This window comes from Pteronotus mesoamericanus, unplaced genomic scaffold (genome assembly GCF_021234165.1).
Source record: "Pteronotus mesoamericanus isolate MK-2021 breed Mesoamerican mustached bat unplaced genomic scaffold, CSHL_Meso_final contig_182, whole genome shotgun sequence".
In the NCBI taxonomy this organism is placed as follows: Eukaryota; Metazoa; Chordata; class Mammalia; order Chiroptera; family Mormoopidae; genus Pteronotus; species Pteronotus mesoamericanus.
In genome coordinates, this window is record NW_026555078.1 from 7,743,903 (window position 1) to 7,762,201 (window position 18,299).

Genomic DNA, 18,299 nt, shown 5'->3' on the forward strand with positions numbered 1-18,299 from the left:
TCCATGCCAGACACTGGTTGTGGACTTTGTGTAGAGTAAGCTGTACAACAACCCTCTTAAAAAGACCATTTTGCCTCCTTAATCTTATGAGATCAGAATGTTCACACGGGTGTTGTGACCTGTCCGAGGTCACCCAGCCCATAAGGATTTCAAACCAGATCTCTGTGGTCCAGTATGTGTGCATGGACTGAGTCTTTCCACTATCCTTCCTTCCTTCTTTCTCTTATAAGGGAGGGGTAGCATCAGATGGTCCAGAAGAATCTTCGTGAAAGGTTAGCATGGCCTGGGGACAGATAAAGTTGATCAATTAAGAAAAAGTTAACATTGGCCCTGTGTCTGCTTTCAAAGGGTTTTCTAACTTTATATCATCTGTTGATCCTTTGAATTGGACCATAGCCTCTGATTCTTTTCTGTAGAGCTGCCCTATCTCCCCAGTATGGACTCATTATCAGCAAACATCCTCTTGGTGTTTTCTGCTCCTGGAGATTAATCTAGGATTTCAGTGCCTCCTCACTCCTGTCCACCATGTGACTAATGTGAAGGTGGGCTTGTAAAAGGGACTCATGCTGTCCTGATGGCTGACTCACTTTGACCCACCTCCAAGAGAGAAGTAGCCGGGCAGACGATATTCTCTTATTCTCTACTCTCTGTACACTGCACAGACCACTCAATGCCGACAATGAGAGGAGACACAGCTCACGGCCAAGCCTGTGGTGAGCTGAGGCAGCCGGTCTTGCCCTCCGAAAGCATGCTTCTTCTCCTGGGCCCCACAAATTGCCTTGGCGTTTTGGGTCAGTGGTTTTGAGAACCTGGGGTTTCAGTGCATCGACACCGATTCCCATCGGGGATTTGACCCAGTCCTAAGCTCACGGAAAGTGGTGGAAGAAGGCCCTCTTGGACGTCATCCAGTAGAGGCAAGTGTCTGGAATATGTTTGTATTTGCTATCTGCTAGGTTGGGCCCACGGAAGAGATGATCCCACAGGCTTTATTAATGAGAACCGCTTATAATTTTGCACTTTGGGGCGTGGCAAGTCCAGAGATGCTTAAGATCTCCTACATGGTGACCTGTTTCTAAAGCTTCCAGGTACATCTGAGTTGTAAATTTAATGCAAGAATTTTACGAGCACTCCTTTTTACAAGTATCATAAATTTAGTATAGTATGTGGATGATTTCCCATGTGCACCCCTCGTCACCCACTTTTACAGGCTAGTTTGGGTGCTCTGCAAAGTAGAGCGATTTAATAGAATAATAATCCTTTGCCCTTTTATAGAACTCTACTTTAAAAATAATTACATTTACCAATGTAAAAAGGAAAAAAACCCACTTTGTTCCTCTTACATGTAGCTCCATGCTTCTTTTGTGAGCCAAGCAAGTAATAAACCATTCTGGTGTAGCTTCCAGAAAATTAAGTTCCTAAAAACTGAGAGACACCTTTGCTGAACTGAGTCTGCCCTTCATGGAGCTGGGTGGATAATGTATGGCTTTATGCTCCATTGGCACATTTCTGAATGACTGTTATGCCAGTAGTTATTGATAGGAAGTAGATTTAGGAAACTTTTTAGAACTTTTTGCTTTAGGAAAGGGAAAATGTTTAGAACATGTCATTACTGAGAGGCGTGTCAGTTTTGGGGACCTTTCCCCCAAAGAGGCAGCTCCCTTGGGAGGTGCCAGCATACCAGGCAGAGTATGGTCCCACTGCTGAGCAAGCGCTGATGGCTTTGTATAAGGAAGGGCCGCGCAAGTTGAATCCAGCCTCGGAAATGCGTGTTCGTGTTTGAGAAAATACACTTCGTATTTCTGGGGGAAAGTGCTTTGCTTTTTATTTTCTGAGACAAACTAGCTGCATTTGTGCATCATAGCATTTTTGACCTAATGGTTTCGAACTGTGCCTTGGAGTGTACTGCTGAGTTTTAGTCTCTTGTTAGTACAGAGCTGTGGTTCCGCCTCTGTGTGTGTGTGTGGCAGGGGTGGGGGGTGCCCCCAGGGGCCTTAGGTGCTATTTTAAAGGATCCAAGAATCCTTTTGTGCGCCACGCATTGCTGGTAGACAGAATAAACAATGTCTCCTTCACACATGTACTACCCTTTTCCAAATGTATGTCAGGGGGTTGGCATCACTTAAACTCATTTTAAAAGGTGATTCCTGAATTCATAGAATTTTTTTTCTTGATTTGTTCTCACACTCAGCGGTTACCAAAAGCTCTATTGCTTTGTCAGGATTGAGGAATTTTTTTAATGTTCAAGAAACAGTCCCATACTCAGAAAAGCTGAGTACAAAGTGTGAGCAACACTGGCTCTTCAAACCAGCACCGTTTCCACATCTTTTTGGGCATTCTTTTCCCCATGGAATTACCATTTTTGTCCTGGCCATAGTCACTAGTTTCAAAGAGGTTCTCATGGAAGGCAACCCCGGGAGCTAGTGGGATACTACAGAAACTGCTTCAGCTTTTTCTTTATGCCTATTTTTTTTTATTGAGGTAAAATAAACATAACATAAAATTTACCATTTTAGCTGTTTTAGAATATGTGGTTCAGTAGCATTAAGTACATTCACCTTTGTGCAGCATCATCGCCCTGCACCTCCAGAACTTTTTTATCTTCCCAGACGGAAAGTCTGTGCCCATTAAATGACAACTTCTAATTCTCCCCGTGCCCTCAGCTCCTGGTGGCCTCTGCCCTACCTTCTGGCTCAACAAATATGACTACTGTAGATACTTCACAGAAGCGGAACTACATAGTGTTTGTTCTTTTGTGTCTGGCTTATTTCACTTAGGACAATGTCTTTAAGGACTCATTCATGTTGTAGTGCATGTCAGAATTTCCTTCCTTTTCAAAGCTAAATAATATTCCACTGTATTTATCTACTACGTTTCATTTACCCAGTCATCTGTTGATGGACACTGGGTTGCTTCACCTTTTGGCTACTGTGAATAATGCTGCTATGAACATGGGTGTAAAAAAATCTGTTCAAGTCCTAGTTTTTAATTCTTTTGGGTTTACACCTAGAAGTGGAATTGCTGGATCATATGGTAGTTCTATGTTTAATTTTTTGAGGAACTGCCATACTGATTTCCACAGCGCTGCACTACTTTTACATTTCTCCACAGCCCCACCAACCCTTCCTATTTTCTGTTTGTTTTTTCGTCTTCAGCTTCGATGGGCCACTGAGACAGCATTTGCTGACTTGGTCTCTGATTGCTCCTTAAGCTCTGGCTGCTCCAGCAGCTGCCACCCTGTTATTGGCGGCAAAGGCAAGAGGCGGGGCTCTGTGCCTTGCCTCCCTCTGGCACCTGCCCCTCCTCCTGTTCTCATCTCCAACTGTGTCCTCTGCATATTCCCATCCCGCTTCCCCAGCTCTGGCCTCACAGCAGAGCTCCTGGGAGGGAGGGCGGCCCAACGCCAGGCCACCTTGGGCCTCTGCACGCTGGGGACATCTGTTTCCATCTTGCCTTGTCGCTGCTCTGCAATCCCTTTATTTACCTCAGAATAACTCACTGTCATCACTTCTCCTTCACACCTCTTCCCAGATCAATTTAAGAAGCAATTATCAAATAACGCCTTTTGTGTTCACAACACTGTGGGATTCGTGGCAATAAACAAGACAGTCTTCTCACCTGAGAAGAACACAGGCATGTGTGAAGGCCAATGTCCCTGACGAGACCAGGGATGGGGTAGGCAGCCTCTGAGGTCACACTGCCTCAGTGCCTAAGCCATGTGACCTCAGGCTGTGCCTCAGTTTCCTTGTTTGAAAAATGGGGATAAAATCTGTAGCTACCTCCTTCGGTACTTGGCTGATGCATGAGAGCGATGCCTGGCATACTGCCAACACTCAATAAATGTGAAGCACCATTATGATAGGCACACTGTCAGCTGTGGAAACTCAGAGGAGGGACCTGTGAATTCTCGCTTGTGTGTTTGACATCACACGCATCTATGGTAATGCACCTGTCTTACATTGCTAATGAATGGATTGTTCTCTTTTAAGTAAAGCATGAGGGTCTTAAAACTAAGGGCTACTATGTCTTTTCCTGTATCTCTGCTGCGCAAAGCACTTTAGAGCTATTCAGTAAATACTTAATTGGTTATGAATTCACTGGGAATGAGAGAGGGATGAACTAGATTCCTTTCCACGCACCCAGCATAGATAGGCTGTGGAGCACCCCTAACAAGCCCAGGTGAAGAGGAGATGCTTGTTGACACTGCCCTCAGTCCTACCTGTTGGATAGGAAGGCTTGGGCCTGGGACTCAATTCCCATCACCACTCATCGCCCCAGGAGGAAAAGTTGCACTGGCCATAACTCAGCCAAAAAGAATACGGAAGGTCTGAGTGCACCCCTGCCATTCTCTCTGTGCAAGGGGGCAGGTTGTACTCTGCGTCCTTGGCTGCACTAAAGGGGCCGCAGCTGTTTATGCAGATGTGTCCATGATATTCTACCTCATACACATATTCTAGTGAAAGGAAAAGCAAAGAACGAGAAAGAATTAATTTTAGCTACATTATCGTGGGCGCTCCTACTAGATCTTGAACACATGGGCCAGTTCGTACTCTCATAAAGCATTGAAGCGTTCCTAGACTTTCTTCCCAAAAGATAACTGGTCTTCAACTATCAAAAGGGACCCTAAGAAGAGAGTTTTGCTGTGCTTATGTTTAGATGCTGCATTCTTGCCACATTGGAGCAATGTCCCCTAGGTTAGCTCCTTCCATTCTTCGGCAGAAATGAATTTCGCTGTAAACATCAATAATCGTTCTACATGAGCCTGGGAAAAAGTTGAAAGGGCTCATGTTAAATTATTATTATTAATATTTTGTTTTTCTACCTGTCCACACCCTCTACGAGGTCCCCTTTAACTGCAGAGTTGGCACAAACCAATATGCTGGGCATGTACTATCAGCTATCAGGACTTTTCCTTCTCATCTAACACTGCTTTGCAGTTGAGTTTCAAGAGTCAGAAACAGACACATATATGCGTGCATGTGTGTATGTATATAAATACACACACATATATCATGCTGTTTAAAAAAGAAAAGAATTTATGTATTATTTGAAGGATAGAGTACAGAAAGCTTCTGTGAGATTTTTTAGAAAATGAATTTTACTGAGTTACCGTAACAGAGTTGGCAGCAAAGCTCACAAGAAAGCAAATATCAACATTTATAATGAAATGCATGACATATAAATGCCATATGGTGTTCTTGCAGTGTTATTACCACTTTCTCTTTGGCTCCCACCCCCCCGCCCTCCCCTTCTTCGCTTCTTGCTCTGGTTCTCTATAAAAAAAGTCTCAATTGTCCTTACCACTTTGATTCGGTATTTCTATGAGGTGTATTTCTCTCCTACCTGTCCTGTGGAGGTTTGTGAACCTTTTCTTCATGGGCGAGAAGGAAGAGGACTGTCCAGATGGTCATGTAAACATGTGACACCTGCTTCTGGGGGCCCCCCAGGGAGCTTGAGGGTTGAAGAGATTGCCCCCTGCCTAGAAAATGGGGATGTGGCTTTTCATCTTCCCTATTTTAAAAAAATATTATCACATGCCTTCAGTGGTAATAGTATTTCTAAAAGTGTCTTGAATTCAATTCTCTCTTATGTTTCTGGAAACAACAAAAAGTGAACCCACTAACCAGATTTTGTGGAAAGTTCATATTGCCTGAAAATTTAAGGTTTTCAGTTAGCACTCTTTCTTGGAGTAAGATCCCGGAGGATCATATTTGGGGAGGAGTCTTTGTTTCCATGGGGGAGATTCAAAGGGCCTGGGTGTTCACACTAAGCGCATCACGCCCACTCACTTCCAGACTCCTGCGTGTGATATGTACGGGGCTTCTGACAGGCCTCATCATCCCCCTGCTCTCGGGGTGAATGCCTGCTCTTCAGGGAGGTTTTTCTGACGCCCAAATGAGGTCAGCACCCTGTCTCTCCCCTCCCCAGAATACCGCTCATCTCTCTGGTCGCAGTTATGTGTTGGCCGACTGCTGTGCCCATCGGCTTGAAAGCTCCGTGGGGACGGGTCCTGTCTGCCTGGTTGGCACGGTCTCTTGCACGGGACCTGGCTCCCAGACCTGGTGAATGAATGAGCATTGCTAGCTTTGACCTCATATATGTCGATATGGAAAACGACATTGAAACCCAAAACGGTATCATACGCAAATAAATGCCAATGGGAAGACAATTATTTCCATGAAAGGGCTTTGCAGTAGGGGAGCCGTCCCCTGCTAATGACTATTGCATGTGGTCTTTCTCTGCACAAGGACCCTCATCTCATCAGTCAATACCCGTAAGTGTAATTCTATAGACTTTTGAGCAGGGTTGTAAAAAGAAGAAACAACCAAACTTCCAGTAGCTCCATAAATGCAATACACAGTTTAATTTTATCTAATGGTTCTCAGCCCTGTTATACCCAACACCCCTTTTATAGCAAATACTTATCAATGCTCTTTTACCATCTTGAAATGAATTTTATATTAGATAGTGCAACTACACACCCAATTTTGAAAAATTCAACACTATGGTCTAGCTACAATATGAACTAAAAGGAAGGTCATTTAGAATAAATAATACATGCTTCAGTAACAGGTGCTTGGTCATGAAACCCCAGGGACCCTACTGACGCCGTGGGACTTCTGCATCTGTATGTGGAATGCCGTAGCTCCAAACGCACGCACGCAGGCTGGTTCGGTTCAAGTGTGTCGTTATCAGTAACTAGGACGCCACAAGGGACTTCCCTGTCAGTGAGGTAGTTTACGAAAATGGAGAACAATTTTTGGCCAGGTTCCAGCGAATCAAAATTCAACCTTCTTGCAATTTCCATCAGAATCACGTTCTTGTAAAAGTCAGCCTATATTGAAACAGCGCAAAGAAAGTTGTGTGTGTGTGTGTGTGTGTGTGTGTGTGTTTATACGTAAAAGGGAGTTCTCAGCTTGGGTAATTATAAACATAAATTGTTTTTGGTGGGACATTAAAAACTCATGCTAAATTTGGGATTATTTGCCGATTTGTGACATTAATTCTTGCATTACAGGAACATCCTCGCAGATTTACCAGTCGCTTCCCAGGGTTTCATAATCTAAATGAGGTTATTAAATAAACTTCCGGGAGCTCCAGTATAACTTTCAGAAACACACATATGGAGCTTCTAGTCTCATGTCAATGGCCGGCCGCGCTCAAATAGTCAAGACTCTCCTTTTGACTAAGTTCCTGTGGTCTAAGTATTCAACAAATGCAGATTGTATGCATGTGTGTGTATGCCTGTCCCTGTGCCTCTCTAGCATGTGTGCTCCTACTAGCATTCCACCATATAAATTCCTGAGAGCTTAGCTCTTGCTGGACAAATAGCTTTATTTCCTTGATCAAATAGGTTATCTTAACCAATTACTCTCATGTTTTCTCTAGGTGCTAAAAAAAAAAAAAAAGGAGGAGTGTAGAAAAGTGCACCAGGGAGGGCGCCGGGATATAAAGATAGGGAGACACACACACAGGTAGACAGCAGTTCAGGACGAGGGGTCCGAGGGCAGGGGAACATGCAGGGAACATGCAAGGGACGGCAGGGAGAAGGACACCGTACCTCTGACCAGAAGGCCGGAGGGCTGCCTGCAGGAGGCAGTGTTGGAACTGTTCTGAGGAACAAACAGGAGATTGAGGAGCAGATGGGACAGCCATTAGAAAGGCACGGGAGTGTGGGATGGTGCTGTGCTGGGGCACCAATAAGCGAATCGGTCCCTTTAGAGAGGGAGGTGCTGAAATAACTGGTGTTGCGTACAAGATAGAGAGGGAAGGCAAGGGCTTGCCAACAGCAGGGCCCCGGCACTTTCCCTCGGGAAGGAGGTTGCAGAATCCTGTAGGCAGAGGAGGTGGCCCGGGCGGCCAGCGGGAGCAATGACTGAATCGGAACAAGGCTTCCTCCCGGCTCGCGCCGCCGCCTTTGGCAGCTGTCCCCAGGATTCTGAAAGCCCTGACAGGCCCATCTCTCTTACTCCACTGTGGGGAATGTCTAGTCTCCTTCTTCTAGTTTTCCCTCAGGGCCATGGCCGTCACCCCTTCCCCAAAGAAAGGAAGGCAAACCGTATGATTTTCAAGGGCGTCGCACTCTTTCTCCCGGGAACCACGTGGGGTCCGTGAGCATGTGCGTCGTTTTTCTCTCTCACTTTTTTCCTCCTTATTCCTCTTCCTTGTGTTCTCACCCACCCCTCCTCCTTTTCCTTTTCTTTCTTCACGAAGATTACAAAGAGAATACATGGTCCTTGCAGAGACTTTGGGGGAACACAGGAGAGTACAAAGAAGCAAATAAAATCTCACGAAAGCCCATCATCCAGAGAGATCCATCATCCAGAGTGAGCCACCATTAACATGTCAATAATCGTACTTTTAAATCTTTTCTCTTTGCACTTATATTTAGCCCACGTCCCTGCTGCTCCCCTGGCCCTGCAGCAGGCCCCTCTCAGCTCTCCTGTCCCATGTCCCCTGTCCTCTAGTACTCGGAGGGGTGTCACCCATGCCTGTCCTGGCCACAGCCTGTGTTCCCCGTCACCTCCGCTGGATTGCCAACCCCTGCTCCAACCACCGGCTTCTCTGGGCAGTGCTGCCGGTCCCCTCGGCCTCGGTTGGTGGTTGCTGCTGCCCCGCTGGCCCCAGGGCAGGAGGCTGGCATTGCTCTCCCTACACTGCCCATCCCAGCAATGGGTCCAGCCCCTTCCATACCACAGCCAAAACAAAGTTGTCATTTTTTGATAAGAACTTTTTTTTTTTCCTGAAGCTTTAGGAATGTCAGAGACATTAAAGCAGTTAAATGAGATCTGATTTCAGTCCTAGTTGATCTTGGAGCAGAATTTCTGGCTGATCCCTGTGGGGCTGTGCCCCTGACCTGCCTGCAAGGGGCCAGCTTCCGTGCTGCTTCCTGCAAGCTTCCCCTGACCTCCAGGAGACACAGTGGCGGGCAGGCAGCCTAGCTGAATCCAGAGAAACCAACTAGGGAGATTTAAGCAGGAAAGAAAGATTTTAAAGAAAGATGGACAGGTACCAAACCCTTGGGATTGTTGGAGACCCAAACTTGGAAGGTATCCAGCTGAGAACAATGACCCTCTTCATGCCACGGGCTGGTCCTGGGAGAAGGCACTGCTGTGTCTGCCTGGCCCAGACAGCAGCGGGCCCTGCTGACCCCACTGATCCTGGGCCCCGGACGCAGCTGTTGGCACCACCCTTGTGACTGCCCCTCGAAAAGGGATATAATAGCACTACGAGCCCTGGAATGGATTCCCCGTGGTCCCTGCTTCTTTATAGATCACCAGTGGCATGTCCACTTCTGCCTATCAACCCCCCTCCATGAAAGCCCCTACCTGGTGCTGTTTAATTCCACCTTGATTAGGGGAATGGTTCTCCTTCCAGGTCTCCATCCCACTCAGTGTCCAAATCTCTTACTCTCCATTTCAGCGACTCAGGTGGGTCCAGGACTTCAAAGGGTGGGCCGTGCAGAGGTGGTAAAGCAGGGGGTGCCCGCTAAAACAGGGCTGTGCGTCTCATCCCTTCTTCTTAACTCTCTGGTCCTCTTGGCTGGGGGTTCTGCTGCTCCCACTTGGAAGACCTGAAGAAAACGCAGTTCCTTCCACACTTGCTTCCTCCCCAGGATGAGGCGCTATTCTGCCTTCTCTCTGTCTCCAGCCCGAGCCCTGTCTTAATCTAGCCTCTGGGCAAGAAAACTGGTTCTGCAGGCGTGCCTATGAGAATCTCCACCCCTCCCTTAGAAATAGCCCTTGGGGATACCGGAGAGAGAGAAAAGAGGGGGAGGAAAACGCACAGAAAACCATCAGATGAAAACTCCAAGACCAAGTCCTTCACACCTGCCTCGCCACTGTCTGGGTTAGAGCCTGGCTGGGGCAGACTGGGTGGCGTTCTCGTGTCCTTGCAGCGGGGAGGCTGAGAACGTGAGTAGTGGGCACTCTTCAGCTTCTGTACTCGGAGGACGTCTCTGTCTTTCATCAAAGCAAAGAAGGGGGTTCAGACGATTGCTTATGAGATGCAGTTTCTGAATGCTTAGCTACCGGAGATCCAAGGCTCGTCCCTCGCACTTGACACAAGTGTGTATTCCACATACCAGAGCTGCAAGAATATCCCTTTTCTCGCCCAGGTGATGTTTTTAATCAGTGGTATGTCACTGGGTGCTCACCTTTGCCTTCAGCAGCTGGACCAGGGCTGGGCACACTGGAGCGTGCCACGAAGCAGGTTTCAGCCCAAGACTCCGATGTTCCCACCCTGCCTGGGCCCACCAGGTTTTGTGTGCATAACAAGGGAACGTTTCCCTCCCCTCCCTTCCCCTCCCCTCCCCTCCTCTCTTCTCCCCTCCCCTCCCCTTTCCTTTCCCTTCCTGTCTTCCTTTCTTTCAAAAACTGGTGTCTGCCTTGCCCTCCCTGGCATGGCTCAGTTGGGTGTCATCCTGCAAAGTGAAGGGTGGCCCGTTCAATTCTCAGTCAGGGCGCATGTGTAGGTCGTGGGTTCAGTTCCCTGTCGGAGCGCATGCGAGAGGCAACCCATTGATGTTCACTCTTACGGTTGTGTTTTTTTTCCCTTTTTTTCCTCCATCCCTTCCCCTCTCTCTAAAATCAATAAATAAAATCTTTAAACTGACGTGTACCTTGCAATTAGGACAGCCCCTGACACATAAAGTATTCTTAATAATTATGTGCTGAATTGATTGGTTGAATCTTGAATGCAAAATCTTGTGTTTCAATAGAGTATTATTTTCAAATATTAAAAGTTACTGACTTTTAGAACAGAAAATTTTCAAAGATTTTAACTGAGGAGTTCCTGGGGTGGAACAGCTGAGAATTTTTATTGTTTATAGATTTAATTTTTTTCCACCCCAGATGCACCTACATTGGCATTTCAGTGATAAAAACAATTTAATTTTATATATGAAAAGCTTTTTCAAAAACTTTGCTTGATGATACCAGCAAAATACTGAGTTGGCCAATAATCCGTTAGATGTCGCAGCGGGGCTCAGAGTCGGATGCCAGCTGTAACTTTATTTTTTTTTGTATAGATATAATCCATTTGTGTATTCAGCTTTTGAGAAGACTATTTTCCATTGTCTCCATGGAGATTTTACTGCATGATTCTCACTAATGTATGTTTACAGTATGCCTGCCATGGAGATTATAGGCTAATGGTATTTAAAAAGTCTCCTCATAGTTTTATGGTACTACATGAATATTTGTTGTGCTGTTGAAAATATTAAAAAGAAATCTTTGTAGAAAACATCATACTATGAGAAAATAAAATCCATTCTTTTGTGAGGCAGTTGCTACTCTCTTTCCATTTTGAGAAATTATTCTCAGTTCGATTGTATTACCATGGTGATACATCTGCATTTCAAGGAAACAAAACCGAACCATTAGGAGAGCTCGTCAAGTCTACCTCCTGTCCTTGGATCTTTCTTTATCACATTATCTTTATTGTTATAAAAGATCTCCAATGTCTTGGCTAAAAATCACAAGTATATAATTTCTCAGCCAGACACAACAACTTGGGTTGCTATTTTCAGCATTCTAAGAAATCCCATAAAAGTGGAAAAAAGAATGACCGCTGGAGAGGGGGTAAAAATCGAGGAGCGAAATAGCCCACAGATGAATAGAATAGACTTGCTCTCTAAAGTAAGATCGTGGAGGTCAACAAAGGCAGGGCATTATGCTAAGTGAGAGCTGGACATGTGGCTTAGCCCCCTGAGGTCTGAAACCCGCAGGCATTCCAGAATCGGCAGCACACATACCTTTCTTGGAGAGCTCTCAGAGCTGCCCCGCCCCCCACCCCGCTCCTATTTATAAAGCTTATTTCACTCTTTGAAATAACCGCACATATAATTTTAACAATTAAATGAACTCTAGGGGAGATAGGGTTTGAGTTCTGCAAAAATTCCTACAGTTATTGTCCATCAGACATAGGAAATAGTTTTGCATAATACTGTTTGTACAAGGAGAAGGAAAGAAAACATCATCTATTCCAATCAACAAAGTGGGAAAAGAGTTGGACAGATATGCACAATGATCCTATCACTTCTGCCCTAATACTATATTAAACCATCTTTTCTGGGATAACAATTTTGCCAGTCCAAGAACACATTAGCTCAGTCAGATCTGGGCGCTCCGAAAGCTTTTTGCTAGCTGCTCTGCTTACTGGGAAATAAGCAATGAGATTTCGCCTGGCAACCCCACCGTGGAAACAGCTTGATTCCCTAAGTGGCGGTGGTGGTGGTTGGGGGGGGTGGGGGGACCAGGAAAGCCAAGCAGTGGCTCTCAGGGTCCCTCTGCAGCTGGTTCCTGACATCACAAACATCATCTGTGATTCTTGGCAGTTTCAGGGTGATCGAGAGCTAGGGGGAAATTAATTGAAAGACAAATAAAAAAAAGCCTTCAGGACTGTTACCTAAAACTGTCTGATGACTCAATCTGGAGTCAGCATGGAAGAACCAATGAAGACTTTTATCAAAAATGAGGTAATTATATGAGATAATGTATCCAGGAAGGGACAACCAACAGTGACCTCCTGAAGCAAAACGAAGATTATCGATTATCGTAAGCCAGCCACGAGGGAACATTCCTCTATAGCAAAGGGTAGCTTTAGTCGCAGACTGTCTACATCTAGGGAAATAGTCGCGCTTTTACATCAAAAATGGTTATTAACAATCATTGAGCACCAAGCAGGTACTAAGCTTTGACACTCCGATGTAATCTTCCAAACAGTCCTATGAGGTGGATTTTTTCCTCTCCATTTTACAGAGGAAGAAACAGATGCACAGAGAGGTTGGGGCACTTGCTCGTGGTCACTCAGCTATTTCTCAGGCAGTCAGTCTGCCTCTAAACCCCAAGCCCTTAACCACTGCTTTACTGTATGACTGGCTAGTTGCATGGCTAACGAGACTAAGACGCCCAAAGGTCACCAGACAAAGTATAAGATAGTTTGTGATTATATTTTGAAAGCTACAGTTCAATTAAGGCAAACATTTTTTTTTTAATATCTAGAGGGCAGCAAAAACATGAGTATCCAGAATAACAGATATTGAAAAAACCTTATACCCACACTTCTTTTGATAGTGAAGTATGGGTATTCACATTTATACACACACACATAAGACACTTGATTTCTAAGCCCCTAAAACACCCTGGTGATTAAGTTCTCCAAGCCTTCCCTGAGCATCACCCAAGTGGTCTGTGGGGAGAGCCCAGGGCCCCCCGGCTGGCTTGGGCAGTGGGCAGTACTGATTGTTTACCTTGCTGAGAAGCTCTCCAACGGATACTGCAATGAAGACAGCAGGAGCCAGGCATTGCTACGCACCTCCCTCTCAGCCACCAAACCCCTGCTGTCCTGGGCCGCCACCTCCCCACCCACCTCCTGGAGCGCGGGCGTGTCTCGGGCTTCCTCTGGACTTGCCGAACCTCCTTCGCCATCCTCAACCTCATTTTGTTTGTGGCTGCATTCACATCCTAATTTATGACTTAACAAGTGTCTCGCAAACATTTAATTCACTTTAATTTTATTATGTGTTTGAGGAGGACCATTTATAGGTGGGGTGGGGAATGATGTTCCTTTGGCCAGCGAGTAGATTAACTGAATGGCCTGGTAAGGTCTGCTTTCAGGCTGTGGATTTTTGCACACGCCTGCAGGCAGAGCGAGGCTAATGGTAGCCAAATTCCTGGATTCTGAGATGGGGCTCAGCTCCCCCACAAATCCCCCTAAAACATCCAAAATGGAAATTCAGGAAATGGGTAAAATGTTCCCTGTGGTTTTCGGATAATTTATCTTACCGTGATACTTTTATATGTGGGAAAAATGATATTTCATATGCAGTTTCAAAAATGTCACTAAAATATCTTTTTTTCCAGGTGGTCTTTCTCAGGAGATGGGCAGGGACCATATAAATTCACGAATCAAACTATTTTTCCCTTTTCACTTTATATACTGAGTGTCCTCTTGGGAGGAAGAGCACGTGACTTTTTTTTAATAAAGACGGATTGTTGTTTTTTAGCTTTTCCTATGCATGTTTAGGGAATATATTGATCTGGGAACTGGAGCATAAATAGTGCTGATTCAGATATGTGCAAATAAATGCTCTCTACCCAAATTGCTCTTACTCATTTTGGTGCCCTCTCCATTTTGCCACATCGACTTTACCTGGGACTCAGGAACCCCGTCAAGTGGGACTGACTGGTTTTGAGCCTTGGTTGCAGGGAGAGCACCTTTGTTCCCTTTCAGCTCTGGTCCCTTGGAGCTTTCCAGTGAAGAGGCAGCATTGACGTTCCTCCCCAAAAATCAGGGAGGAAGAGGGGGAATGGAAGGAAGGGAAACAGGACCGCAATGAAGCTTCCCGTTGTGAGACCTAGTCATTTCCATGGCTGAGTTAGCTGGTCGACCTTAGAAGAGTCTGTCCTGGGAAACCTGGCCCAGGTGCTACTGCCGCCTCTGAAGCTTCGGAACAGACTGTCCGGTGACAGTTTTTTATTCTCAATCTTCCTTCCCGCAAGGGAAACGGGGTGGCCGCTTCTTCATGGAGGTTAGCCTGGTTTCTTTTCTTAGGGGAGGACTCTGGCAACTTTGTTTGAGCTGGTGAATTGTTGAATTACTTGAAAAGCTGTTTCTGGACTCTTTTCATTACTCCCTGGGCTGAGTTAACCGTATCAGAATTCTATTCTCGGCTCTAATTAGCAGCATCATTTTATGCAGGTCCCTTTAGCCGCTTTTGACTTCTGTTTTTGCATCTGTAAATGAGGTTTATGAATGCAGAGGTCTCTCTGCACTTTGAGATCATCTGCCATCTAAGTCACTAGACGGCAATGATTAGAAAATAGATCACATGGTAAGGATTTCCTGTATCGACTGCCCTAAATGTGGTGTACTTTCACAGAAAATCAATCTGGGCAGTGTAGAAAGGCCCATGCACTCTGGTGTTAAAGATATACTTACGATAGAATATCATTTTGGTGAGGTTATGGTACCAGGGTCTCCTGAGGAAAATCTCCAGGGCAGATCCTAGGAGCTTGGAGTCCGTAAGGATTATTCAGCTTGGAGGTGATGCCAAGGTGGTTGTGAGTGCATTCAGGGCGAACACCCAGGGTGCTGCCTGTCCACCTCTCGCCTCCACTGGTATGATTTCTTTACCCCAACAGCAGTGTAATGCCCCTCCCAAGTGCATATTTACCTCTCCACTATTGACTCCTTCGGAAGCTGATGTGAGCTGAGCTGACATGCCCACTACCCATTTTAGTCAGGGACCCTGTCATCCTGACTTCCGCTGCTGTGCTGGCCCCTGTAGCTAATGCAGCCAACACACACAAAGACCATGGCACCAGCTCAGACGTGTGTTAAAAGGAAAGCATGCTCTAGGCAGAGGGAAGGAGGTGAGAAGGCACGCAGGTGCTTGTCTAGAGCCCGTCGCAAACGTGGACGGGCATGGCTATGTTTTTTCTTTTCAGACAAATATCCTGGCCTGTGTCGGGGCAGCCATTGTTTCCCCCCAGGATATTCCCTTTGCCGCCAAGGAAACTATGTAGAACTCGGTCTCCCACCCTGTGCAAAGAGCTCCACGCCCAGGCGCAGCAGGCTCTTCTTGGGAACTCACGTTTGCACTAGTGAGGGAGGCGGGACCAGCATTTGGGCAGCACTTGTGGAACCACGCAGAGGACAGTCAAGGCATGAGCTAAGGAGGGTCCATGAACAGGCTTCCTGGGGCCGGAGACCCCCTAGAACACCTGAAAACATCTGGATGTGTATTTTCCCAGGAGCACAGGTCCATGGCTTTCATCAGATCCTCACCAAGCTGCCCATGACCAGAGAGAGGTTAAAAGTGACTGACAATTTTGTTCATTAGATTCCACATACGAGTGAAGCCATATGGTACATGTCTTTCTCTGACTGGCTTGTTTCACTTAGCATAATGTCCTCCAGGTCCCTCCGTGCTGTTGCAAAGGATGAGATTGACTGACAAAACAGAAATAGACTCACACAGAGAACAGATGGACAGCTTTCAGAGAGGAGGGGTGTTGGGGGGCTGGGTGAAAAAAGGTAGATTAAGCAAAAAAACTAACAAACTCATAGATACAGACAACAGTGTGGTGATTACCAAAGGGATAGGAGTCGGAGGGGAGGTAGAAGAGGGTAAAGGCGGGGAAATGGTGGTGGAAGGAGACTTTACTTGGGGTGGTGAACACACAATACAAGATATAGATGATGTGTTATAGAATTGTATGCCTGAACCCTATATAGTTTTATTAACCAACGTCACCCCAATACATTCAGTTAAAAAAGCTGACATCATACATTTTCTTTTGTATCTGTCTTCTGGATTCGGGGTGATGAAGAAGCTGACTTGTCTTTCTCCTCTGCTGTTCCTAGAAAAAGCAAGTGAGTCAGACCAAGATCCGGGTCATCTCAACCATCCTGTTCATCTTGGCCGGCTGCATTGTGTTTGTGACAATCCCCGCTGTCATTTTCAAATACATCGAGGGGTGGACCGCCTTGGAGTCCATTTACTTTGTGGTGGTCACTCTCACCACGGTGGGCTTTGGTGATTTTGTGGCAGGTAAGCACTCCCGGTCCCCACGGTCACCAGGGCCCCCACAGGTGGTGCCAATGTTCTGTTGGCAGTGCTTTTCCGAACCGTGAGAGAATGGGTTGTGGGGGAAGCACGTGGAGGAGACTCAGCATCCCCACTGCTGTGCACGGGCTCCTTTCCATCCCGTGGTCCTCGGAGACCTGAACTGCATCAGGCTGCCGAGAGAGGAAAGCCAGCCTCACACTCCCCAGGATGCGTATCGTCCTTATCATCGTATGAATTATGCATGTGCGAAATGAATTTCTCATTGCATTTTGGACTTCTCAATTATATTAAGGCTCCTTGAATCAATTGATAAAGGCCGTATTAGCAAGTGGCAAACATGAAACTCCGGAGGGATTAACACAGAGCTTAGCCTCAATGATCTGCAGCTTAAGCTTCCTGCTGCCCCCGAGCTGAGGGCCATGGTCCCTGCAGAAGTTGTCCTGGGCATGTCTGTGAGGCTGAGGACTCGCTTGACAAGGGGGAGCAGAGAACTGCCCCCTAAAGGAAGATAGTGTAATGGATTTTGCATTCATGTACGTGGAAGCAATAGCCTTCATTTTGAAAAGAGAAGCCAATGCGCTGGGTTTAGGGAAGCAACAGGAAACCACCATGGCTTTCACCTAGGGACAGGGAGCTGAAAATGAACCGAGCCCGGGCCTCTTCAGGCGCTGCTTTCCCAGAGTGTGGGAGGAAGGCAGGAGCCGAGCGAGGAGGCCAGCCTTCTCCTTCTCCCTGGGGCAGTTCCAGGGGCTCGGACTATCCATGGGTCCTTTTTACTCCAAGAAGTGAGTGCTTTGACTCAACACCTCCATCATAAGTTCAAAATATTTCGCTGGGGGGGCGGGGGCGTACGTGTCTGTGTGTGTGGCCGTGACCGGTCCCCAGTCAAGCAGCAGCCTGCACATTTACAGGCTGTGCTCGCAGGCCAACTGCCATTTGTTTGGCATTTGATCCTGGCTGTGCCCTGGCTTCTCCACAGGAGTCTGTTGCATGTGAGGACAGGGACCTGGTCCCTGGGAATCAGAGGAATAGCAGATTTTGAAGGGGATTACAGAAGCCCATGAAAAGGCGCACGTGCCCCTTTGTTAATTCTACGGTACAGGTGACCAGCACAGCGGCCTTGTAGCTATTGTAACCAGACAGGTGAAGATTGATGTCCACTTTGTAGAAATAGCAGTTCTAATTTTTTCTTCCTTTTTATTGACTAAAGACTAAGAATTACAAAGTCGGGGTAATGAAACACTATTCATAAAAAGCCTGGGACCCTCCGGCCTTCCTTTGTGCATAGTGCTCAACCACTGTGCAGCTCCTCACCTTGGGGCGCAAGTCGCCTGGTACCGTCTGATGAGGCACCTGAAGCTCTGGAGGGAGACCACCGAGAGACGGAGAAAACGAAGAGGAGCGAGTGTCCAGTTAATCCTTTAGCATCATCAGGAGCTGGTGTGCGGTAACACTCGGCTGAGGTTCCAGTGAAGGCTGTAGTGGCAGCCGCAGTTTAGAACCATTTCACAAGCATCTTTAAGGCCCCTGCCTCCCTCCGCAAGCGTAATTTGCCCTGGGTTGTGCCTCACTCTGCTAACGCTGGACTCTCTGCAGGACTACCCGTTAGAGGACACCCCTGCTCTGTAATATTGCTCCGTTCAAGCTGGTAACCTGTTAATCTGGGGCACAAATAGCACAGCCCCAGGAACAGGACACTTAAAATGAGTCTGATTTCTATTTGTTT

General features: G+C 46.6%; 1 protein-coding gene across 1 annotated transcript in view; it reads left to right on the top strand.

Moving 5' to 3' along the window:
* Positions 1 to 18,299, top strand: part of KCNK10 (potassium two pore domain channel subfamily K member 10) — a 113,018-nt gene that overhangs the window by 89,671 nt on the left and 5,048 nt on the right. Inside the window, exon 5 of the mRNA XM_054566981.1 lies at positions 16,369 to 16,555. Within this exon, the coding sequence (XP_054422956.1) occupies positions 16,369 to 16,555 (187 nt within the window). The remainder of the gene's footprint in view (positions 1 to 16,368; positions 16,556 to 18,299) is intronic.